The following is a 26,280-nucleotide window of genomic DNA, read 5'->3' as shown; positions in this document are numbered from 1 at the left end:
TGAGTCTCATCAGTATCGCATCAGCTGGGGAAACATTACACTGAGACTGAGATGCAGATTTTGCGAGTAAAGCAAAGCAAGTTAGGACCACACTCTTGAGGGCACTGCATGGCCACACCAACACACCATTTGCTGACAGATAACTGAAAGTACTGTAGACACACACCAATTTTCTGTAGAAGCATAGCTATGCAAGTTGAGCTAGCCACATCTTACTTCAATTCAAGTCTAACCAATGCCAAGTTAACTGGCTGCAAGCTTAAACAACGTGCAACCTGCAAGCTCTTTTTTCTCCACCAGTATTTGACAAAAAGTAACTGGCATTTAGCTCTTGGTAGGATTGCAGACTCAGCAACAGCAGAAGGAATAGCAACCTTGCATACTTTCCCATCTCTGGTTGGCTCATCAGTCAGGTCTTAATAGCTGACAAAATCCCTCAAACCAATATAACAGTCCAGGCAAGATGTTTAAAGAATATACTTTGGATCAACATGGTTCTGTTATCTCAGTTCTTCGTTCATCATCACAAAGGCCACCAATAGCCTGACAACAAAGGATGGATCAGATCAACAGCATTTATATATCCAAGATAAAGTCACAGTACAACAAACAGATAAGACTTGGTGAGACAGAATCCTGCCTGAATTAGGTAACTATTGGGTTCCATTATCATTTTATCATTACATTTGAACTGGTAAATGGCAAGGACATTTGACTGCTTGCACACACAAGGAGCAGCACACAAATAAACTTGGATGGGCAACATCTGGAAGAAATCGATCACAGTGCAGGTATCATCTTGATGGCTGAAATGATAAATGTTATGCCCTGTAAATATATTGTATCTAAAACCCATCATCTTACACTAAGCTTCAAAAGAAACACAGATTGAACTAAAATTACAACATCAAGTGTACACTTACAAACGAGTAAACACACACCATGAAATGTACAGTTCAGTAACTTCTTTGTTACTAACTCACTACGATCATGACAGACTTGCACACAATCACTGTAAAATGCTATTGGGGTAAGGATTTGATAAAATTAACAATAAGGTCAACCATTTGGGCATCAAATGCAGGGCCTTCCATTTGGAAGTGGCCAGCTCCTTCGATCAAGTGAGTATCAACCTGTCCAGCTGCATTCTTGAGCTTGTTTTGCAGCTGCTTCACACTTGTGAAGCCATCTTTAGTTCCCATGATGAATAACTTTGGTTTCTCAGACTTGAGGATAGCATTGTGGTGTCTGCCAAATAGGATCGAGGCCATTAGACCGAATGGGTACCCTATGCTAACATAACCAACCACCTGATCAACCTTATCAACTGCAGATCCTGCGATTGGTGCTCCTGCAACAGGAAATGGATTTAGATATATGACAGCATAATGCCATAATCTAATAGCTGCAAGAGTGGATGGAGCAAATTCTATGCGGAATTTTTTTTTTCAGCACAGCTCTTTTACAAACAATCAGCTTTGCTTGCAGCACTGTCTGTTGACAAAACTAAGTAATAAGAATTCTTAAATCTTAACTTGCTAGGACTTTGAGGTTCAGGAAACTGTGCGTGCTGAGGATTAGTTTGAGTAGGTCGAAATAGCCACACATCATTACTTAGCCATAGGTAATGAACAGGCAAAAAAAGTAGGTACACCTAGAAACAACTAACTAATGTAAACATGTTCATAAAAAAACAGGTTTATGGTATGTTGCCTAGAGCGAGGATTTGCTGAAAAAATAATAATGCTTCCAGCTGTCAACTAGCAAGACTTATTTCTTCTAAGGACACTAACAGAAGGGTAAATTCGCCACAGGAACTTCTTGTGGATTGATTTGCGTCTGCACAGAGCGCCAAAAACAATTCAATGTGGCTAATACGCAGTTAGCCATATATTACTCCAAATACACTGAAGTAATAAGTAATAACATGTTATATTTGGTGCCAAATCCATGAGACCAAAGGCCTGATCCTTCAGTTCTGCTGCAACGCACTAGCAGTTTCCATTTTCTTGCAGGTCCAGTAAGAGGTTAATTGCAAATTACATATTCAGTTAGATCCATACAGTTCCTATTGATCTCATCTGGTCATTTCGATTATACGCAGTTCGTTTCAGTGAGAAATTAAAGAAGGGCGCGCTGGCATCATTGGAAAAAGAAAAAAAAAACTCTACTTACCAGCGGAGGAGCCGACGAGCAGGACTCCCCGCGGGTTGAGGTTTTCGGCGACCCAGCGGCAGACGGCCACGACGTCCCCGACCTCGGTGGAGCCCGTGAGCGAGGCGCGGCCGGTGGACCTCCCGGCGCCGCGCATGTCGAAGGTCACGGCGCGGTACCCGCGCCGCGCGACTCCCTCGGCAATCCCGCGCAGCAGGCCCTGCACGCCGCCCAGGATCGTGTAAGGGTGCACCAGCACCACCGCGATGTCCTCCTCCGCAGCCGCCGCCTCTGCCGCCGCCTCCCCCTGCGCCGGCTTGAACAGCCGCACGCTCAGCTTGGCCCCGTCCCCCGCCTCCACCGTCGTCCACTCCATCACACCCCCAGTCCACCCCGACCGAGCTGAGCTCCTCTACTCCTCCCCCTACCTCGATGCGATCCGCTTGCTCGGGTTGCCCGTTGCTGGCTTTCTTCCCTAACTCCGGTTGGTCTGAACAGCAGTTATTGCTGCATGGGCCGTGGTCTGGGCCCATAGTTTTCTAATGGGCCGTGCATTCCATCCAACGATTATAAACGGGGCCGTAAAAATCGTGGTATAATGTGCTTTTTGAGTCCTTTGGTTGTTTAGCTTGTCATTTTTCTCGTTGGTATGCGGACCCTAGATGGATAAGCTACAGCTAGACTCCACTGAACTGTTCTTACGCTGCACGACGCATACACGAAAACGTGCTCCGTCAAACGCCGTATCGAGATCTTTTTCATCTCGTCTCTGCCTTTTGTTTTCTTCCCTGCCTTTTGTCGGCTCCAGCACTTTTGTGTCCAGGAGAGGAAGTTTTCCAACAAACCGCGATAAGTCACCAGTATCTATCACTCTATCAGCAACACCCAACAGCAGCAAAAGCGTATAAACACGGGAGCTGCTACTAGCTGGAGTGCTGACAAGCCCAGAACGTTGACATGACACAGCTAATTGACAGACGGCGACAAGGCTAGCTGCACCTGCATGCACGAATTCACTTGATCTGGAGGCACACACACATGCCACAGCGTGACCTGGATCCAGTGATAACTTATCACTTCTGGCTGTATCCATGTTGGATCTTTTGCTGCCTCTCTGGTTGGAGTTGGTACACCAGAGACGACCTCTCCCCATCGGGTAGAGAGAAGAGGAGCAGTCGCTTGACTGCCGCCGCGCACGCGTGCATGCATGCATGCGTCGCTGCTATAGCTGCACGGCTCCACCCGTCCACCGTCTGGGTGTCTTGCTCACTCACCATGTCCCGCGAAAGCAATGGATCGAGCAGCACCGCGCGCGCGGTCAGTCATGTCTGCAGAAAGAGGCCGCGGAGATCAGATCGCCAGGTGACCTTCGGTTCGGTCGAGATCCGTTGCACGATGGCGGCACGCGATCGATCGATCGATCGAATCGGTGCATGCATCATGCGTAACGGAGTTTGGCGGCAGAGCACTGCAGCAGGCAGCAGCAGCGGCCGCGACAGCATGTGACCGATTTGGCTTTGGACTCTACGGCCGCGCGCGGGTGAGTGCGGTGGTAGCAAGTGAGATAGCTACCTTTGTCGCTACTCGCTAGTGTACGCCGCGGCCGGCGACGGCGACAGGCCGCCGGGCGGGGCAGCGGCGTGCATCGCATGGACGTGGGCATGCTGCGTGGAGGCCTCCGGCGTCCGATGCGTGAGCTGTGCGGCTCCATAGGCGAGAATCTAGCGTCGTGACCAGTAGTATAATCAGTTAAATCACTAGACCGTGGATACGGGCAGTGAGCCGAGACGGAGAGTCGTACTTACGTACTGCAGTTGCACTACTGCATGCCAGCTAATACTATAGCAGTAGTATAGTAGGAAGGATGTAAACAACATTTCTTTGATTAGTAGTAGCATAACAGCAGCTGGACGACCGCTGGAGCATAAGTTATCTGAAACTGTGGCCGGCCGCGCCGTTCGTCAAGGAAGAACATCCGCGAGGAAACAAAGGGTGATTGTGCACGGGCGCGTCTGCTTTACTGTCATGCTGATGTGGTTTCTCAGCCAGCGACAAAATTAACTGCCAAAACTCTCGAAATTTCTGGCGAAGACGTGGCACGGGGGAGGAACTAGCACAACGTGCTTGGGTATATTTGTAACCGAGAAAATAACATCTGCGTCGAGAGTGGTACTTCTCCTCGTCTATATGCTAACTAGCATAGTGCTCCGTGTAAAAGCTCAAGCATATCGGTGTCATTTCAGTTGTGTTGCATTTTGTGTTTGTGCTGAGAATCTTTGTGATGGTTCAGAACTTCAGAGTTCAGAGTACATATGGTTTTAATTTTGCTTCCGTAGGACTGAAAACATAATCATACCTCCAAAGTGTACGTACGCCGTCCTTCGTTAGGTCGCAATGCTGTTCGTTCAATCACGTCGCGCCAGCATGCACAGCGACCCGCTTTTAATTTCTTGTCCTTGAGATCCTTTTAGGACGCTTAACCAGTTAATCGATGCATCTCGATCACAATTATTATTTTCACGTGATTACCGTTTTTTGTTCGCGAAGGTACCGTAGTATGCAGTGCTAACCAGTGACCAACTGACCATACGACCGGCAGATTCCAATTGATCTGCATGTCAAAAAAATCTATCGGATTTTACTCTCTTGAACAGCAAATTCCAACGGGAAAGTCTTTTTAATCGGTCTCACCGGTGAGCTCAGATAGTCAGGATAGTTGTATCAATATTGATTACTACTGTATTTGTGTTTGCGTAAAACTGTTCCTACATATATACTTATATTACGACATACAACAGTTTTGTGTTAATGTTCACAATGCAATACATTTTTATAAATTAATATATCGTTTTTTTTCTTTTCACAAAAAAGACGATCGATTAATGCTTAATGATAAATAGTACCGCAGACAATTGTTTAAAAACAGTACGGAGTAGCTTATACCAAACATGCATGGCAAAATCAAGGACAAGAAAACTCAGCTCATTAGGCCAAGTACTAATGTACTTATGCACTACACGACTCATTTTTCGCTAGGAGCAGCAGTGGCGTTTGTCCTTCGACGGCGACCTACACCTGATCGCACGTCCATCGATCCGACTTTAGTTGTACACACACACCAGAGACGTGCATGCACGAAGCACGACTGCGCAATTCGTCTCGTGATTAATGATACGCACGCGCGGTGAAATTCTCAGACATTTCACAGGATCGCCGTTCTTTTGGGGGGGCGGAACCGGAACCGGAACCGGAAAGGCCGAACGGGGGAAACAGCTGGGCGCGGACCATGCGCGCATGCCACAGTGCCACATGTGTCGGCCACTACTCGCGCTCGCTCCCGGCCCCGCAGGAGGAAACGAATATGGCATCCAGCACCGTGTGCCACACTGCCACTCCGTCCCGGCCCGTCCCGTGCAGCAGCAGCGCGCCCCACGCGCGACGCGACCCCCACCCTCCCCCGGCCCCGGCCCCGCCCGGCTCGCAGCACAACCACACGCCCATAAATACGCAGCCTCGCGCGCGCCCCATACACCGCCCAAACACACACACACTTCAGCCGTCAGCTTAGCTACCTCCTCCGATCCGCATTTCCCACCTCGTTGCCGACCGCCGGCCGCGCGCGAGGCAGGAGAGATATCGCCGCGGGGGAGACGCGCGGCACCAGCTACGTACCAGTTACCACCACGGCGTCACCGGCGGGCGGGGTAGCGGGCGTGGTCCTTGTTTGATCGTGGAGATTTATAGCTAGGTAAGCCGAAGCAGTTAGCTAGCTAGCTCGCTGTCTCTCTCTGCAGCGTTCGCTCCACCAGCACACACCCACACACACACACCAGTACACCACTCTGATCTCGCGCCGGTAAATGACTGGAGGCCTGGGCGTCATCGTCGTCGTCGTGGAGGTCGTTTCCTTTGTGACGTCCGTGTCTTCGTCGTCGCCGTCGTCGCCGTCCCCGTCGACGGAGAAGTGCGAGCTGCCGCTGCGCGTCCGCACCGGAGGGTTCATCAACGAAGGTAAGTTACGTGTGTTAAATATTTGCACATGGTTCGTGTTACACTGTTACGTATACGTAGCCTGGAGGCGGTGGTCATGTGCTATACACTACACGTGCGGATGTGCATCCGTTTGGAGATTGTATACACGATCTCTGTAGCACTACCACCACACAAAAGCTCCTTTTTAAAAAAAAATCACGCACTGTAAAAAGGAGTTTCATCTGGTACGGGCTCTGAGAGCACCGGGTGACATGTGGGCCCGCGGACATGGACAATAAGAGTCCTTTTGTTGGCGTTTGGTATCTGTTTTTAGTCGTTTCCGCTTTTAATTACTTTGCTTGGTGCATCACTGACAAGGTTGTCTTACACAGGTTAAGCTAAAGCTACCCCTCAAGTTTCCCCCTTGATAAAAAACGAAGTCTCCACAAGGGTTACGATAACAACAAACGAAAGGTAAGATACACGGGAGAACCCATGGCTATATATAGTTCAGTTCTTTGCTTGTTGCATGCTCCAGCGTAATGGGAGATGGCTTTTAATCCTTTGAGTATCCATTTCTTTATTGCACATCATCTAAACAGTTATAAAAAAATTAACAAAGATATAGTAATATGAAATATATCACTCCACAAATACGTAAGTTCGAATAAATTTGGTTTCTATAAATTATAATAAAAGACAAATTAAACTAAAATTAGTAAACACATATTCATAATTAAATTTGTTATTTTCATTACAACCGGTATAAATCAATGTAAAGTTGTATATTTGTGAAGTACTAAAGTGATATATATAATATTAATTTATCTTATTAAGTTTTTTTTAAAATATAATAACTATTTAGATGATATATAAGAAAATAGTGGATATCCAACCGAGCTATAAAAATAGCTTTTGAGCATAGTGAGGTAATGCACAAAATGGTATATCCAGTGTTTTAAGCCAAGGAGAAATATTCCAGGCATGGCAATGGTTTTTTAACAGGTGTAAAATACTACCTCTGTTTTCTAATGTAAGATGTTTGACTTTTTTTGTAACATTTGATCATTCATCTTATTCAAAAATTTAGTACAAATATAAAAAATAACAAGCCATGTGGTTAAAGTTCTAAGTCACAAGCAAAATAAATAATATTTTCCTAATTTTTTAAATAAGATGAATGATTAAACATTACAAGTAAAAAAGTTAAACATGAAACATGAAACATGAAACATAGAGAGTAACACGGCATAGTTGCCTCATACGAGGACTATGCTAGTAAAGTTGAACGGTACAGGAACAGCAAAAAGAAAGAAAGGAACTAAACAACTGCCATCTCCAGGTTTCAATGGACTTAAAATATCAAACCAAAACGACACATCTGCTGACATTAAATACAAGCATTTTTTTTCAAATATATATAGAAGACACATATATACACACCACAAAATGCGCGCACCCTTGTCTCTTCATCGGACCCATGATGTTTATTGTCCAACATAAACTACCTAATTGGTAGGTGGAAATCAAATCTAGACAGTTATTGAAAATGAAAGTGCAGTTTCTGGAATTGGCAAAGCTGTAAAAATAAGGCTACCACTGTTGTCAGTTTAGTTCGTATTTCCCTATTGTTTCTCTAGCTAAAATTTTAAATCATCCATCAACTCATCAGCGGGTGATTTTTTTTGTTGGAAAATTCATAGGACAAGACAATGGCTCCAACTGATATCGATTCGAAAAGGATGTCCGACACCACTGAAGATGGATCAATGGACAGACGAGGGAACCCAGCAGTTAAAGCAAACACTGGGAAATGGAGATCTTCCATCCTCTTGCTAGGTAAAGCTATGATTTTATTTAATTTTTATACCCATATATCAATAAATTGGCAGTTTTTAGGTCTTTCAAAAAAATAAATTACCAGTTTTAAGCTGATACATGGGCATGGGTTGGCTTCTTGTTTCTTGACACCGTTTCGATTGTTGACACCGTCTGATTAGATGAGGTTATTTTCAGTATTCAAAGAACCATGAACAAATTTTGTCAGCACAAATGCACAATGGTGTGACCCAGAACATTATAAGCTTGTTATTTCCCAGTAAATTCCTACTTCGCTGTCTGAGTTGTATGCAGTTCAGACTTCAGACTGCCACCGGCAGGAACCTTCAAGAATAATCCTTTCTTGCAGAGCAGCTGCGTGGCAGCCAAACCTGGAGGTTGATCCACCGTTGGAAAGCTAGCAGTACTGTACTCTTCAGGTTTAACACTACGTTTTGCTCCTCATCAGATTTACTCTGCAGCATGGGCAATAACTAAACTGACTAAAACCGTACCACTATAGAAAACTGGTTTTTGTGAACTGTGTTTAACCCTGTGTTGCATCTAGACACTGCCAAAAGCCATCTGCAGAAACTGCAGGCACTTCCAAATTCGATCTGGGATCGATTTGACCACTAATTCAGGTGTTTTCCTGATGCAGTCAACTATGGGCTTGTGACATGCGCCTTCTTCGGCGTCGGGGTGAACCTTGTGGTGTTCCTACGGCGGGTGCTCCACCAGGACAACGCAGAGGCAGCCAACAGCATCAGCAAATGGACCGGCACGGTCTACATCTTCTCGCTCATCGGCGCCTTCATGAGCGACTCCTACTGGGGCCGATACATCACGTGCGCAATCTTCCAGATGATCTATGTCACGGTACGATCATCTGAGAAGCTAACCCGATTACCAATCAATCAAAGTTACAGCTCTTCTATTTTTCCAAGTCTAAACGTGTGGTGATCAGGGCCTGGTGATACTCTCGCTCGCGTCGTGGTTCTTGCTGGTCAAGCCCTCCGGCCGCTGCGGCGCCGCGGGGGAGCACTGCGACGCGCCGTCGACGGCCGGCGTCGCCGTATTCTACCTGTCGACCTACATGATCGCCTTCGGCAACGGAGGGTACCAGCCATCCATCGCCACGTTCGGCTCGGACCAGTTCGACGAGACGGACCCCAACGAGGCGCGCTCCAAGGTGGCCTTCTTCAGCTACTTCTACCTGGCGCTCAACGTCGGGTCGCTCTTCTCCAACACGGTGCTGGTGTACTACGAGGACGAGGGTAAATGGGTCATGGGGTTCTGGGTCTCGGCCGCCGCGGCGGCCATGGCGCTCGTGCTCTTCCTGCTTGGCACGCCCAGCTATCGGCACTTCAAGCCGACCGGCAACCCGCTGACCCGCATCGCGCAAGTGTTCGTCGCCGCGTTCCGCAAGTGGCGCACCGACGTGCCACGCAGCGAGCTGCTCCACGAGGTGGACGGCGACGAGTCCCGGATTGCTGGCATCCGAAAGATCCTTCATAGCGACCAGATAAGGTGAGTATCTTGATCGGACAATGTGTCAGAGCAACGACTGTGATCAAGCAGTTAGTTTACAGGTTGATTTGAGATGCATTTGTGGCGTGTTGGTGTTCAGGTTCCTTGACAAGGCGGCGACGGTCACCGAGGAGGACTACTGCACGCCGGAGAACATGCAGAACCCGTGGAGGCTCTGCACGGTGACGCAGGTGGAGGAAGTGAAGTGCATCCTGAAGATGCTGCCGATCTGGCTGTGCACGATCGTCTACTCTGTGGTGTTCACCCAGATGGCGTCGCTGTTCGTGGAGCAGGGGACCACCATGAACACCAACATCGGGTCGTTCCACGTGCCCGCGGCGAGCATGTCGGTGTTCGACATCCTCAGCGTGCTGGCGTTCATCGCCATCTACCGGCGCGTGCTCGTGCCGGTCATGTCTCGCCTGTCGGGCAACCCGCAGGGGCTGACCGAGCTGCAGCGGATGGGCGTGGGCCTCGTCGTTGGCATGGCGGCCATGGTGGTCGCCGGCGTTGTCGAGGTGGAGCGGCTGAAGCGGGTGGTCGCGCCGGACCAGCCGAGCTCCCTGAGCGTGCTGTGGCAAGTGCCGCAGTACGCGCTGATCGGGGCGTCGGAGGTGTTCATGTACGTGGGGCAGCTGGAGTTCTTCAACGGGCAGGCGCCCGACGGCGTGAAGAGCTTCGGCAGCTCGCTGTGCATGGCGTCCATCTCGCTGGGCAACTACGTGAGCATCATGCTGGTGAGCGTGGTCACCAGCCTCACCGCCGGCGACAGACGCCCCGGGTGGATCCCCGGGAACCTCAACTCCGGCCACCTCGACCGGTTCTACTTCCTCCTCGCCGCGCTCTCGCTGGTCGACCTCGCCGTGTACGTCGCGTGCGCGGTGTGGTACAAGGGCATCAAGCTCGACAGCAACGAGGAGAAGGCGAACAAGATCACCGTGGTGCACGTCTAGGCCTCGGGCCAGGCCTTAGACCCCTGTGTAGATACCGATACGTATCAACTGGGCTGGCAACTAGGCTTGCCGTAGTAATAACGACGCGTGACAGGATTATTAGCATGTTATAATTACCCTGTCATTCGATTGTTGGATCATGGACGGGTCCATGTTACTTCTGATCTGTCACGAGAAAATTCATGGAGGGCCCATGTTTGAACAAGCCTGATTCTGAATCTTGTGACGATCCAATACTGAAGAAGCCGTTGAATTTTAGCCCAAACTAGGGGGTTTGGTGGGGATACCCAAGCCCACCACCACCCGCACCTACCCTAGCACGCGGCCGGGTCGTGTGCGTGTGTGCTGTACTGGTGTGCCATGTGTGCATGTGCAGGTGTGCACCGCCGTTGGTGCCGTGTCCCGTCCAGCCGTGGCAGGACTCCCGAGCCTCGACCACACGTGTCGCGGGCATCGACGACACGTACACGCTCAGACTGCAGGGCAAAAATCCATGTGTGGGCCTGGCGCTTACTACTATGTTTTGTCGGAGGCTCGGAGCTTTGTGTCCACCGTTTATGCACTTAACGGGATGGATGCCATGGATGGTAAAGTAAAACGACGTCGGGTTCTCTCAGGTCCGTGGTTCGTGTAGAAGTACAGTGCTGCCGCCTGCACAACGCAATGGAGTATAGATAGCATCATCTTCGATGAATGAAAACAAAATGTTGCTTTCAGCTGCCTAGATATTGTGCTAATGTAGAGTGGTACAACAGTAGACGGTGGTGTACCGATGATGCAACTGAATTAACACCTTGTGCCGTTGAGGGCTGCAATGCGGTACCACACTATCGCCTTGAATTGAAACGAAGGTACCACATCAGAGCGTATTGAGTAACTCGTACTCTCTCCGGTCTCAAATAATTGACATGAGTTACTATTTATTTATTTAAGAACTTTGATCATTCGTCTTTTCTAAAAAATATTGTGTATAGCAAAAAAATATGTTATATTTGATGTATGACATATAAATATACAACAATATAATTTTTAATAGTCATCAACCGATCGTATAATTGCTATTAATGGTCAAAGTTGAAATAGTAATAGTCAACGGTGATAAGTAAACGAAGACGGATATAGTATTTATACTCTTTTACTTATATATATATATATATATATATAAAGATATTACGTATATCCAAAATTAATGTTATTTAATGGGTATGGGTAATCTAATAAATAAACGATTTGATATATGTAGATTTCACACGTGGAAATTGTTTAAAATTTATATAAATTTCCTCTTCAACATAATAAATCATCATCCAAATCTCACTTCTCACTTACATTCAATATTCTTTATAATAAGAACACATATATATATATATAATGTTTACTCACAAAATATATTTTATTTACAAGTATATCATTTGGCTATTTTTCTAAATAAGTCAAACAATCGTCCCTTCATCTGAAGCATTCAATTTTTTTTTATGATGCAAACCGTGTCAAATTGATATGTGCTCTGCCACAGAGCACAAATACCAGCTGCCACTGCGATGAACTCCATCGCTTTCTGCCAGTAAGCACACTGAAGTAGTTCGCTGACCGTGCTACCGCGCCACTGCCAGGCCGATCCACGCACGCGTTAGGTTTAACAAAAGCTACCAAAACTACCAACCACGAAAGCAAAATGCCATTAATATATGACTACAAAATCACAAAGTACGCAGTGCCACTTAAGTACACCCAGCTAGTCGGCCCCAGCTAGCTAGCTAGCGCTCCAACAAGACAACACTCTCGCGCCGTGCTAAGCTGATAGATCTAGCGCATATAATTTCCAACCAGTTGCACCTACAGGAACCTAAATTAATCAACCTAACCCTCGTGCAGATCGGGGATAATCTCACCGGATCAGTGGCTGGTCACATGGATGGCGCTGCCGATACGGTCACGGACCGTAAACACGGCCATCTCGCCACCTGTTTTGGCTGACCGAGACTGTGGGTGATGTTGGACGTACGCAGGCACGCTGCCATGAGCAGCACAGTGGCTGCTATGCATCGCTCTGCATCACATGCGAATCGGCCCGGGCACGATCGCTGCAGGCGACAAGAATTTGCTCGAAATCTGCAGAAGATCGCCAGAACGTTTAGATGGATCGATGGACGTATGTACTCCGTAGCAGCTGCCAGCTGATTTAGGGGCTGTTTCGATTGACACTAAATTGACCACAACTCAAATTGGCATAAATGTGGCGAGCCATGCAAATTAAAAGTGGTCATTGCAAATAAAATGACTAGAAAATGATGTGTATACTTGATATTACATTTGTTCCATGTTATATTTTTTTTATCCAACCTATCGCTAAATTCCTGATTCATATGGACGTTAATAAATCTGGCACATACGTATAAAACATATACACAGATACAAATAGAATCAAAATATCTTAGAGAAACTCTAACAATTTATCATTCCTCCTTCTCCTCCTTAATTTTTTCTTTTGGCAATTTGAGAAAAAACAATCAATGGTTTACCATCCTCCTCTATCTTTGCCGAGTTTCGCATAATTCCCTACTCAGCGTGGGTGGATATATGTACGCTCGTGACATGCACACATCCAGTGGCATGAGTTATGACAACCTATTAGAGACTAATATTTTTCTTTTCCATAATATTTAGGGAGTTGTTAAACTCCAAAATTTGGGGAATAAAATTCTCAAAGCGTTAGAGTTGCTCTTACACTATAAAAGAAGAGTAATAAAGTATGGCTTGATTCAACTATAGCACTTGAGCTTTTCATAATAAATAATGTCACGCCTAAGGTTGCTTGTAACAAACCTCGATCACCAATCAAACAACTCTCTAGTTAGCTACATGCCACACGAATAACAAATGGATCATATATATTTCTTTTTATTTAAAACAGATTGTATTATTGTTTTTTATACAACGTTTAAATATTTTTATTTAAATACTATATAAGTATAATTTATTCTATTGTTAAAGTGAACTATGAATATTTTTTATCATACTTGCACTAAGTATTTATTCATAAGACGAACGATTAATTATATCTTCAAAAGTCAAAGTTGTATGCATTTAAAAATAAGGTATGCATATAATAGAATATTACGATGTGCTACGTTATGTTATACAGTGTACTTCAACGGAGTATACAGTACGTCGGCACATCAACATGGGGGCACAAGTTGCTGCGAATATACTATCTTCTGATGGCCAATATTAATGAAGAAAAACATAATAATATACATAATATACCTGGAGTTAATAATATATATAATATACCCGGAGCGTTTTGTCTGCTGCATATGGAGTTTACGTCGACGAAGTAGCCTAAGTCAAATCACGAACGATAACCATCACGTTATAATAAAAGAACATGATTAATCCCGTTTGCGTCTATCTTGCAGGAGAATATCCTAACTAATCCGCTGTTATGGTGCGGCCAAAAGGGGCTGCCGACGAAACGATTATCAAATTCTGAAAGAAACTAGCATATTCTCCGTGCGTTACAGCATAGTTTTAATTAAATAAAACAATCATTAACCTATTTTATTCCTCATATATTGTCTATTGATGCATATATTTTTTAAAGTATTTTTAAATATAAATAGATAGTTGATGGATGATAACTGATCTGTGAGTCGTGTTTAGCTTTTTTTTTTTTAATAAAAGGTTAAGAGTTTGTGTGAGGTGGCAACATATATTCATCACCGTCACTTTTAAACGAGCATATATTTTTCTCATGGCACACTTCGATTGGATGGAGATCCTCTATCAATATGTTATTGCTATTACTATTACAGTTACCGATATATGAATTTTATTTTTTATATATCCATATATTAGTGGTAATAATGATAGTGTTATTATGTGGCAGATAATGTGAATGCTTTGACGCTGAAAAGACACGAGCTGGCGGATAACCCAAAGGCCAAGTTCGTGACACGGGATATTTTTGCAGTGTAAACCAAGTGCAGAGTACCCCATCACGTGGCTACTACGATTGTAATCAAACGAAGGCTTTGGAGTAATGGAGTGTGTAGTGTGCGTAGGAACCATGCACAAGGCTAATCAGTAATCACAAGGCAATGTCACGTTACATTATTAGTACAAGCTCGACCTAATCTTCAAATGGCTCAGTGCAATACTGGCTTTACAAGTAAACGGACCATATCGAAACACGGTCCAATAATATGGCATGCATGTACTTCCGGTCATGAGTGATTTTTTAAATAAAAATTTGTGTACTGGACGGAGGACATGACTAATACCCCGTACGTAGTAGTAGTATATGTGTTACGTATAAGCATTGAAGTTGTTTGTAGGTGCAATTAATAATACATAGTACAAATATATCCGCGAGGTACTACACCGTCCAAAAAAGCATTTATTGATTTATGGGCTAAACGTATGACTATTTCTCTTATTTAAAAATCTATTGATTTTTTAAAAACAATTAGTCACACGTAAAGTACTATTTATATTTTATTATACAATAATAATAAAAATATTAATCATATAAAATTTAAATAAGATAAATAGTCAAACATTCTATCTAAATACTGAGAATTGATTTATTTTGGGATATAGGTTGTACCTTTCAAATAAAAAAAGACATCTGCTGTAAGAAAACTACGCTCGCAAGACCAGACTAAAGGCAAACATTACACACGGGAAATACATTTGGAGAAAATATATAATAAGACAAGACCTGGAGGATTTGATTGGATGAATTGAAGTTGGGGCTCGAATTCAAATACAGACTGATTGCATCTAAAAGGCCATTTGATTGAGTCAAACTTCAAAGTAAAATGTTGTTTCTGGTTGCCAGGAAATTAGATGATTTCTGGAAATCAAATCACTTGCAAAATCTAAAAAGCAGATTGATCGTAAAGAAATGTTATTTAGATGATTCAACGCAAAGAAAGGTGACAAAAGCTACGCAGTACTGGTTGGCCCTATTTGGTTAGGCCTTTCCAATATTTTAATAGTAGCTGATCTTAGGTAAGTTTTAGCACTACCATTTTTCACGACAAATACCTTCATCTTTATTAATTTGGCGAGTTCTCGAATCCATTAAAAATATATTACCCTCATTCATATTACCATCACTTTATGTATAAATATGCTAATTAATTTGAATACATAAAAACATATTCATAGATACATGTATAAATTCAAGTAGGATCGAAGACTATGTTATGTTTGTTAATAAAAGATTATTTAATTAGATAAAATATAAAACTAACTATAATAAAATTAAAAATCTACTACCAATATAAAATAATAAACTTATATATATATATTTTAAAATACACCATTTAAATATTTGAAAAACATACGTAAAAGCCGATCTTAAAAAAACCACCCAAAACATACCACAGGAAGTGCTATTGATTTAAAAATTGGTATTGTCTTCGGTGGACCTACAAAATAACTATGGACTTTTTTTTTATATAAATTGTAGTCCTCTAGATTTTCTGTTTCAGTCCTTTGTCTAAATTTGCATAAAAAACCTTAAAGAAAAACAACAAATTATATAGACGACACTCCCAATTGTGTGTTTCGCAATTTTGACACTACACCCACATTTTATAGACACAGGTGGACCCACATGTCATCCACTCTGAATGTCAAAATTGCAAATGCCACATGTTTAAAGTGTCATGTTTGCAAATCTCCTGACGAATGATACACCCATTTCCATGAAAGCCGACCTATTACTTCATAGAAAGGCCAAGATAACTTCAGATCCCAATGTTCTTCGCCGGTTTCTTGCTACCACACCCCGTTGATCGAGTCCAGCTCGCCTCGACGCCTCGGCCTATTTCCCACGAATCTGGCTCGGACCCGGCCGAGCCGATCCCCTTTTCCAGCCGCTCTCTCCCGTTGAAGCCGACCCGGATCCAACACCGATTCCATCGCTAGCGTTGCGCCCCAGCGATGTTGCCACTGACATCCACGGCGAGCTGCTCCGGTTGCCGTCGACCGTCCATAAGTCCTGAGTTCCGACCGACCGAACCTGTTGACACTCGACAAAGTGATGTCAATTACGCCCGATCATTGATTTATCCGTGGGTATAAACTCTGTATGATCTTTATTTTATATTGTTGGTATGTTACTAAGTTAAAATCCGTACCTGATGAGTAGTAAATGAGCATGGGTGTGGGTAGCCACTGGCCCTCCGTCCATGCTCGGTTCGTATGTTTAGCCGTCAAATCTAATCGGTATATGAGTTTTTTAATCCATAAATATTTTAATATATGCAATTAACCTAAACTCTACTCTCTTCGCCTAAAAATAAGTACATTTTTTAGTTTTTAGATACAATATTTGATTCTTCGTTTTATTTAAAAATTTTCTATGATTAAACTTTTTATTGTTATTAGACGATAAAATATGAAGTATACTTTATTCGTGATTAATTTTTAAAAGTTTTTTTAGATAAGATGGATTATCAAACGCTGGACACATAAACTAAAATATAATGATTTTTGGGACGAATGCAGTGATTTATATCTTGTACTGTGATATGATTATTTTAAATTAAATTTATATTTAAATCTCTTAAAGTATTATAGTTGATAGTTAATCTATAAGTAGCTTATTTAAATCTAATTTTTCCATTGTTTGCATAATTTATATGTACAGTGATGAAGAAATGGGTATACCGTGGATACGTGGCACCCACCGATAATTGGTATGGACAAATATTCGTATCCATCACGTACAGGTATACGGTCTACCCGTTCCCGGCGTGTCTGATTGTCACCACCAAACCCCTGTCGAGTCGCTCGCGACTCGCAAGAATGCCCCCGGAAAACCCCTACACATCGACACATATCCCCCACCGATCCCTCCCGGCGCTCCCCGCCGTCGGATGGACGCAACGGACGGCCGATGGGCCCCCCGCGCCGCGATCCCGTGGCCGAGGCCGCCCCCGGCGCGCGATACAGGTGGCGACACGTGTGCGGGCGCGAGATTCCCCATCTCCGACGTGGTGGGTGGCCCCCACCCCACCCGGCCTTGCCTGAGCGCCGGGCCCACGCGCCAGCGGGTGAGCCCCCGCTTTTAAATAGCGCATCGACCCGGCGGATTCGGAGGCGGCCTACTACCCCCCTTCCTCCTTCCCCCTCCCTCCCCTGCGCAGACCACTCGTTTCCTCCACACCACAAGAGGAGGAGGACGGAAGGGAAGGGCGGTGTCGCCCCCGATCTGCCTCCGCGCCGCCCCTCCGCTCCCGTGGAACTACCAACAGGTGCCCCCCCGCTCCCGCGTTAGCTCCTCCTCCCGCGCCATCGTGGTGAAACTGCTGCGTGATTTTGGGTTGTTTTTACCTCGTGGAGGGTGTTTTCTGGGGGAGAAATGGTGCTGGATTGGGGATAGAACAGCTGAGCTTGTGTTGGTCTCGTCTAGGTGCTGGGAAATGGGGATTGGTGGGACCTTTCGATGTATGGTAGGTTCTTGCAGGGAAATTACCACGAAGCTAGGATTTTGGTGTGTCGTGGATAGATCTGTAAATTTACTGGAAGGCCGATAATCTGGTGGTACTCCATTGTGGTTATGTGGCTCTGTGCGTTGATCTCCGTTGCAATTCATTTTAGGAACCTTTGCAAAAGACTTTTCGTGATTCACAATAGTCTTGTGATAAAAGCTGTTACCTTTACCCCTCAAAGCTGCCTATTTGGCTGCATGCTTGTATCATGACCTCTGGTCCCTCCATGTTGGGATTCGCCTTTCAACGCTTCGTGGCGTGGTGCTCCGCATTGGCACGAGTCACGACGCTGACGAGACGACGACCAAATTTATAGACAACCTTTCAGGAAAAAAAGGTTTGATTTTTCGGTCGTCGTTTCTTACATAAAAAATCTGTTTTTTTAGTCGATGGAACCTAGCCGGCTACAGTGCACGGCATATGCTTCTCGTGCTCCCAGCGGTTGGAGATGCCACTAATTTGATTTGGTAAAAAATAAAAAGAGTTTTTTTTAAAACGTTTCTTTCACATCGCACTCACGCGCCGGGAAGCCTCCGCCGCCGCCGCCCGGCCGTGGCGGGGGACTGCTTGACCTAGCAAAAGGCACCTTGATCCCCACTTCGCTCCACCGCCAGATCCCGTTCGTTGCATTTGGACGGCGGCGATTGCCTCTTGACACATTGGAGCTGCACCTGCACCCCTACAAACTGAAACGGCAAAGTATTACTGTTCCCTGTACGAAATAGCTACAGCAACGTCGTCTGGAACCCATATGCCTAGCGTCAGGCAGCAGCTGCATGCCGTCGCAAAGCTACAAAAGTGCAGGGGGTCACACAGCCTGCAAAGGTCGGCACGGTGGCGCTGCGTTCCAGCCCCACCTGACGGCATGTCTCACCAATTTATCCTGCCCTATTTTTTGTGGTCAATTCCCGCCAGAGATAACTTAGCTGGACATGCAGAAATGAACAAACACGTAGATAACATGCGGATCTGGCCCATCGCCTCTTGCTTGGTTTTGCATACCACCACTTGCAGTTTGTTACGCAGTTCACACACCACACACTAGTGCATGCACGGGCACCGCAGCACGGCTGTCTTGTCTGCTGTGAGCTGCATGTGCCGGTTCCAAACTCCTCCCCTTGATCCCTCGAGACACAAAGTCACAAACACAAGGCCAGCAGCAAACCAGCAATCATCCTAATCAAACCGAGTACTGCCGTCTAATGGGTATACAAGATAGTAGGATAGCTGAACGCCACAATCCTGCAGCCAGTAGGAAATGTTAGGCTCGTGTACCTTCCATGTTAAGTGAGATGAGCACATGAAGCTGCCTGCTTAGTGGAATGGCATGTGCGTTATACTAATAAACGCATGCAGTGCACTTGGTTAACTTGACCCCTGGTAATCACGAATGTCTTGACACTGTTCCACCAAACTGCAGGGGCAAGTGGTCATTTATTCTGCAAAGATTGATGATGTCTTTTTAAGAGTAGAGGAAACTTCTCAGTGTGTGTTTGATCGTCAAAATTGACCACTCGTTAGGATATGACGATGCCTTTGGATGACTATATATGGCTTATATTTGACCGTCCATTTGTATGGCTGTATTTAATAATCTTATCATATTTGATACTCCTATAATACTTTTCCCACAAATGAGTGATAAATTCCTTGTGCACACGTTTCTGGGGTTGGTATCTCTACTTGACAGTTCTTATCTAAAAACTCATCCTTGAGAGCCCAGATTGGCGAACCGAGCATTCCAACTATCAACACATTTTTATCGAGGAACATATAATATTTGTCAAATATATCTACATCACAAAACTTGGGTGGAGTAATAGCCATTCCGGACTGGTTTACTGAGCGTCATAACTGATTCACTGTGAAACAGTTGATCAGTCTTGTCATCTAGTGGTAACTTGATTCAGATCCGTAGCAGTACATGTGAACTTTTAGGACACACGCACTCGAAAGCGAATCTGAACATGTCACCGATGCCATGGGGGGCATTGGGCTCGTCGGCGGCTTGCACATGCTGCGATCCCCACAGCTCGCTGCTCGGAATAACTTATCGCATACTTAATACTTTAATCGAGAAAAGTGATGGATCGCATCATGGGCGTGCCGTCCCTGTGTTAGATGCTCCTCCTGCATTCGTGTACTATATTTGCTTAGTTGCAAGATATTTTTGTTCTTGTATGTTTCTGGATTATTGCGTTAAACATTGCTCATGAAGTGAATTGCACCCTCTGATCCCGCTACAACATTGCAATTGGTGCTCAATTTTCTCATCACTGTGACTGTGATTGTTGTTGCTAGCAGCAAGATGGGTGCCGGCGGCAGGATGACGGAGAAGGAGCGGGAGGAGCAGCAGAAGCTGCTCGGCCGCGCCGGCAATGGCGCCGGCGTGCAGCGCTCGCCGACGGACAAGCCGCCGTTCACGCTGGGGCAGATCAAGAAGGCCATCCCGCCGCACTGCTTCCAGCGCTCGGTGATCAGGTCCTTCTCCTACGTGGTCCATGACCTGGTGATCGTCGCCGCGCTGCTCTACTTCGCGCTGGTCCTCATCCCCGTGCTCCCGAGCGGGACGGAGCTCGCCGCCTGGCCGCTCTACTGGATCGCGCAGGGCTGCGTGCTCACCGGCGTGTGGGTCATCGCGCACGAGTGCGGCCACCACGCCTTCTCCGACTACTCGGTGCTCGACGACATCGTCGGCCTGGTGCTGCACTCGGCGCTGCTCGTCCCCTACTTCTCGTGGAAGTACAGCCACCGGCGCCACCACTCCAACACCGGGTCGCTGGAGCGCGACGAGGTGTTCGTCCCGAAGCAGAAGTCCGCCATGGCGTGGTACACCCCGTACGTGTACAACAACCCGATCGGCCGGCTGGTGCACATCGTGGTGCAGCTCACCCTCGGGTGGCCGCTGTACCTGGCGTTCAACGTCTCCGGCCGCCCGTACCCGCGCTTCGCCTGCCACTTCGACCCCTACGGCCCGATCTACAACGACCGGGAGCGCGCCCAGATCTTCATCTCCGACGTCGGCGTCGTCGCCGCGGGCGCCGCCCTGTTCAAGCTCTCGTCGGCGTTCGGGTTCTGGTGGGTCGTGCGCGTCTACGGCGTGCCGCTGCTGATCGTGAACGCGTGGCTGGTGCTCATCACCTACCTGCAGCACACCCACCCGGCGCTGCCGCACTACGACTCCAGCGAGTGGGACTGGCTCCGCGGCGCGCTCGCCACCGTGGACCGCGACTACGGCGTCCTCAACCGCGTCTTCCACAACATCACGGACACGCACGTCGCGCACCACCTCTTCTCCACCATGCCGCACTACCACGCCATGGAGGCCACCAAGGCGATCCGCCCCATCCTCGGCGAGTACTACCAGTTCGACCCAACGCCCGTCGCCAAGGCGACATGGCGCGAGGCCAAGGAGTGCATCTACGTCGAGTCCGAGGAGAACAAGGGTGGCGTCTTCTGGTACAACAACAAGTTCTAACTGCTGCAGATCCCAACACCACATTCCATAGCCAAGCAGCAACAATTCAAAGAAGAAGAAGAATTCAAGGAAGATAATCTAGTGTATCCATCGAACCATGAACCATCATCTATCTATCTATCTATTTATCTATCCATGCATCTATCTATCTATGGTTAGTCTTTAGAAGATAGGAGAGGGGCACTTGGGCACAGAGGGAAGGCTATTGCAGTGCCATTGCTAGAGTTGCCATCGAAGTGCCAAGTAGGCGGATCGGGCATGCGTCGCATCCCTGTGGATTGTGTAGTCTTGATGTGTCTGTCAGCTGCTGCGCTTATGTGTGCCGCATCTTCGGGTCTCGGTCGTTTTATTTCCATCGTTTTCTTTTTGCACCCCCGCCATTATTCGCTTTTAGATGTTGTCATGGTCGGCGTCCGTGTGGACATGTCTTGTGCGTTTTTTTGTCTGTCATTGGGTTGGCTCCGTCCGTTGCTTGTTGTTGTAAGACACTTGTGCTGTTTATGGCGGAATAACTAAACGTCGAATGGAATGACAGCTTTTTTGAGTACTTGCGATGGTCTCTCCCATTTAGAACGGAAGATCGTTAGCATCATCTCCCCGTTTTTTTCATATGTTCATGAGTTATAATTTAAATTTTTAATCTTAAATTTAAAGTTAAGTTTGGGGTTTTTCATCGTAATTTTTTTTGTCTTTATTATTAGATTGCAAAGAACATGTATCTATAAATTATTTTTTATCGATAAATGTTCTGTCTTTGCTCATCGTCTTCTGGGGTGTCTCCTTAGCTGGCTATCTTGCCCAAAATTGTTTGGCTTGGAAAGGAAAGAGCTCGTCCACGCACAAATTGTGGTGTACAGCGGTTGCAGTGCCAGCATGATGGCGTCGTGTTTCGTCTTGCTGCGGAGAAACATTTGCATCTGGTATGGTTTGTATCCTTGCATCTGCACGTACTTCATGCTAGCTACAATGCCGGCTCGCCGTGCCGTGGTCCTATCTTTGGGGGTCCGTGGAAGTTGTGGCGAGCACCGGCAGCAAATCCAGGCCCATCCCGTTTGTGTGGCTGGAACAGAGCGTGTCCCTCTGTGCCTGGAAACCAATGGCTGACCACTGTAAGGACGAAGAGGACCAGCCAGTGTTGCTTTCGATCCTGAACTGTCTTGCAACTTGCAGCTCCTGCGGTTTGTACCAAACACTCACGGCCGTACCAAGCAAGAATTGATCTCTCGAGCTAGCTAGCACAGTATTCCCCATCTATGATTACTCATATCATGAAAGACGAGTTGCTGAGACGTTGGTAGAACCACGCACGCCTGCATCGATCAGCAACAGCAACAGCCGGCATCCGTCTATCCCTCTCCGGCAACGGTGGCTAGAGTACGCAACACTTTTCAGAACACAGTGCGTTGCCTGGGCACAGGACTCCGGCGAACGGCGCCCATGCGTGGCGAGCTGCCAAGAAAACGCTCGTCATGTCTCACAGATTCTTGCGCGGAGACGACGACGATTGATGATTCTTGCAGGCATGCTAGCATGGCAGAGGCGCAGCTTGGTCCCATCAGAACAGCGTTCTCTGTCTCTATCTCAAACCTGAGATCTTTTTTTGTGTTTCAAGCTGTGACCTTCTCTAACGCAACCGAGTGTAATAAGATGGTGTCATGTTCACGGGGAAGCGATTTCTTTACAGGTGATTCTGAACTTCTGATGGAGCAGGATTGATGCTAAGCAATCTTCAACTTCAAGCAAAGAACCTTCACCGCAGGAGTGTAGATCATAATATCTGATCAGATGTACTCTTTGGCGTTCAGATACGCTCAGGCGAGAGATTTGGAGCACTGTTCCAATCAATCGTTCAGACTTAACTCCAGCTGAAATTAGCCCTGTCAACGTCGTGATCGAGTCATGCCGACTAAGATAGATAACCATATAGAAATAAACACGACCATAGCTGCTGATCGCCTGGACCTCCATCGGTACTGTACCTTCTACGACAGATCGTTTTCGCCGGCGACGCAGACAACCCTGCATCCGCATGAGACGCACTCGGCGCACAGTAACCAACAGGGACGCATATCTTCAGCTTGTCGCTACGTCGCTCCAGCAGGTCGGCTGAAAAGCTCAGCTAGTTAATACATCCATTATTTTTAGTCTACTTACTATATTCTGCTGATTGGAACAGCTGAAATCACAAAAATCAATGAAAAATCTTTATATTACAGTATAAAATTTGAATTTTAGAAATAATTACATTTTGAAACGTGGGAGTAGCATCCTTTGCTGCCTGTCCACGTATAGCACGCCCTTGCTTTCGCGAATACTATGAGATGGGTTTTCCGCCTGTCAGGGTGCACGGGCACGACGTATGCGTTCGCTGTTCGTGCCTGCGGCGCACGGTACGGTGCGAGCTCCAGCCTTCCAGGACCAGAAAGAAAACGCCACGAATTAGCACGCGTTGCGTGTCAAGCTCTGCAAGGTGAGGCTTCTGAGAAGATCATACGGACGGTTGCCTCCATAAGCGGCACCTCGGCAGCCAACTTCACGTTGCCGGCCGGCCGGCCGTCGGCGGCGGCGAAGCAGGAACACGCGAACGATTACGATGGGCCGAAGTGCACGGGCAGCGAGCCCAGCAGGACCGCATCGAAAAGTTAGGAAATGAGCCTCAAAATGGCCCATTTATCCAGGCCTTTGCTTGGAAAGCCTATAGTCCGGCCTAAGCGTTGAGATCGGCCAGATTCCAAACAAGGCCCCAAGTAGCTCAATTTGTGTCAAATATGCCGCAACACAAATTTGTGTCAAATACATTTTTATTTTTAAACTGTCTAAATTTCCTTTTCTTCTTCATATTTGTGTCAAATTCATTTTTTACACTTTTTTGGGTTAAATTCAATATTTTATATTTATGACAAAATCGTTCTACGCACACTCGGGCTTCTGCTACCCGAAAAGGCTGGTTCGTTCTAACCTCGGCAGTCCAGAGCGCTTTGCACACAGGCCGGAAAAGATGGCCCAAAATCTCTTCCGGCCCACTACTGAAAAGTGGGTCGATTTAAAAAATGTCCAACATCGCGGCAGCTGGCACGAGAGAGAATCACGATGGGATCGTCCTCCTCAGCGAGTAAAATGTTTCCCGTTTGGGAGGACGGGCCTTATGTAAACCGCCATGCATGCTGTCGGCCTTATATAAACCGCCATGCATGCTGTCTCTTCAGCTCACGCTTCTTCTCTTTCCAGCTTACACCCCTCGCCCGCGGCAGCGTCAGGTCGATTGAGGCGTAGATTCGGTCCGATTAAGATAATATCCCTTCAGATGATCTTATAATCGATTGAGATGTTTATTATTAAGTGACGGGACCCTACCCGATAGAAATAAGGCTGAAAACCCCCCTACCCGATAGAAATAAGACTTAAAACTCGTTAGAGATAAGTAATCCCGCGCTGTTACAAATGACGTGCCGCCACCGCCACGGGAGCCGCGGCGTCAGGGTGATGCCGCCCAGGTGCTGCTGCCTCTACTGCCTGGACGGGCCGTCGCGGGGTCGTGTCGTGTCCCACCCGCGGAGGCACTATTGAAGTATATAGATGTTTTTTTTTTTGAGAAAAAGTATATAGATGTCAAGTTTCTACCGTGCCATCATACTCGCATGTTCTAGCTAGTTGCAGCTTTCCCATCAATTCTTATGCTTTGCATCATATCTTAACGCAATGCATCTAGCTGTGCTTGCAACTAAAATACCAATAGAGAAGAATACACTTGGATGATCTATCTAGTCTATGAGTTTTGAATACAATGCATTACTACATAAGATTGTTTCACTTGTTTGAGGTATAATGTAATGGGTCATACATATTCCTAGGGATAGACTAGGAGATGGTGAGTCTAGATGGGTTTGAAAAAGAGAGAGACTATAGCACGGTATCCCGTGCGCACAGGACAGATTAGTGAAACTTAAAAAGCATATCCCCGCACACGTCTCCTCCAGAGCACTTCCCCCCTCCCCGGTGGCATTGTCTTTTGGCTTTTGTCTGCTGCTGCTGTTGCGCGTGGAAAGGAGGAGAGTGAGAGCAATAGCAAATATGAACTTTTCTACTCTCTTTGCCAGATCTCACTACACTATACATTATTAAGTTTTTTTATAGAGAGCGAACAACTCGAGGCAGGGAATGAAACCATATGCCTCATACATATCTATACAAGTACTTGATATATTTGTTTCTATGGGCCCCATGTCTATAGCCATCAGTAGCTACTACTAGATGACATTGTTATGTATTTTCATATATATTTTTTATACTGACATGTCTGTGTTAGATCTTTTCACATATATTTTTCATACTGACATGTCTATGATCGATGTGTTAAAAAGTAGTATTATGTTTACAGTTGGAAACCTTCTCTAATTGAAACAAGAATGTGAACCGTAGCAAGGATGTGTTACCACTTAGTATCATCAGGTATCATATGATACCAGATAATACTATCAGGTATCAGTAGTTACTTTGTGGTATCGTATCATACTAGAAGGTATCACCTAATTCCAGCATGTATACACATGTTATAATTTTTACGCTAGACGATACCATATTGATACTTGTTGATACCACTTAGTATCGCCAGGTATCATATGATACCAGATGATCCGGTATAAAGTTTGGTATCAATAGCTACTTTGTGTTATCACATCATACCGGAAGGTATCACCTAATTCCAGCATGTATACACATGTTATAATTTTTACGCTAGACGATACCATATTGATACTTGTTGATACCACTTAGTATCGCCAAGTATCATATGATACCAGATGATACCATCAGGTACCATCCAGTATAAAGTTTGGTATCAGTAGTTACTTTATGGTATCACATCATA

The 26,280-nt window shown here is 46.0% G+C and overlaps 3 protein-coding genes across 5 annotated transcripts; 2 read left to right on the top strand and 1 right to left on the bottom strand.

The window, feature by feature from the left end:
• Window positions 1–806: 806 nt before the first annotated feature.
• Window positions 807–2,641, bottom strand: LOC102720303. Its single transcript, XM_006647732.2, has 2 exons — window positions 2,176–2,641; window positions 807–1,351 (listed from the first exon to the last, which is right to left on the bottom strand). Exons 1-2 carry the CDS (start codon window positions 2,528–2,530, stop codon window positions 1,023–1,025), a joined length of 684 nt encoding a protein of 227 aa, XP_006647795.1. The 5' UTR covers window positions 2,531–2,641; the 3' UTR covers window positions 807–1,022.
• A 3,053-nt stretch (window positions 2,642–5,694) lies between these two features.
• LOC102720020 (protein NRT1/ PTR FAMILY 7.3-like) lies at window positions 5,695–10,632 on the top strand. 2 transcript variants are annotated; one of them, XM_006647731.2, is made up of 7 exons: window positions 5,695–5,902; window positions 6,025–6,165; window positions 6,519–6,600; window positions 7,830–7,965; window positions 8,606–8,823; window positions 8,912–9,474; window positions 9,575–10,632. In XM_006647731.2, the coding sequence occupies exons 4-7, from the start codon at window positions 7,839–7,841 to the stop codon at window positions 10,425–10,427; spliced, it is 1,761 nt and encodes a 586-aa protein (XP_006647794.1). In that variant the 5' UTR covers window positions 5,695–5,902; window positions 6,025–6,165; window positions 6,519–6,600; window positions 7,830–7,838; the 3' UTR covers window positions 10,428–10,632. The 2 variants fall into 2 exon arrangements, with proteins under 2 accessions (XP_006647794.1, XP_015688382.1); XM_015832896.2 differs by lacking the exons at window positions 5,695–5,902; window positions 6,025–6,165; window positions 6,519–6,600 and adding an exon at window positions 8,315–8,384 and having other exon boundaries at window positions 7,887–7,965.
• A 6,917-nt stretch (window positions 10,633–17,549) lies between these two features.
• On the top strand, window positions 17,550–21,960 carry LOC102719739 (fatty acid desaturase DES2). Of its 2 annotated transcripts, none has more exons than XM_006647730.3 (2): window positions 17,550–17,698; window positions 20,240–21,960. In XM_006647730.3, the coding sequence occupies exon 2, from the start codon at window positions 20,244–20,246 to the stop codon at window positions 21,411–21,413; it is 1,170 nt and encodes a 389-aa protein (XP_006647793.1). In that variant the 5' UTR covers window positions 17,550–17,698; window positions 20,240–20,243; the 3' UTR covers window positions 21,414–21,960. The 2 variants fall into 2 exon arrangements, with proteins under 2 accessions (XP_006647793.1, XP_015689348.1); XM_015833862.2 differs by having other exon boundaries at window positions 20,237–21,960.
• The last annotated feature ends 4,320 nt before the right edge of the window (window positions 21,961–26,280 follow it).

The sequence above is a fragment of the Oryza brachyantha genome, chromosome 2 (assembly GCF_000231095.2).
Source record: "Oryza brachyantha chromosome 2, ObraRS2, whole genome shotgun sequence".
NCBI lineage: Eukaryota > Viridiplantae > Streptophyta > Magnoliopsida > Poales > Poaceae > Oryza > Oryza brachyantha.
This window is presented reverse-complemented; position numbering and strand designations above follow the sequence as displayed.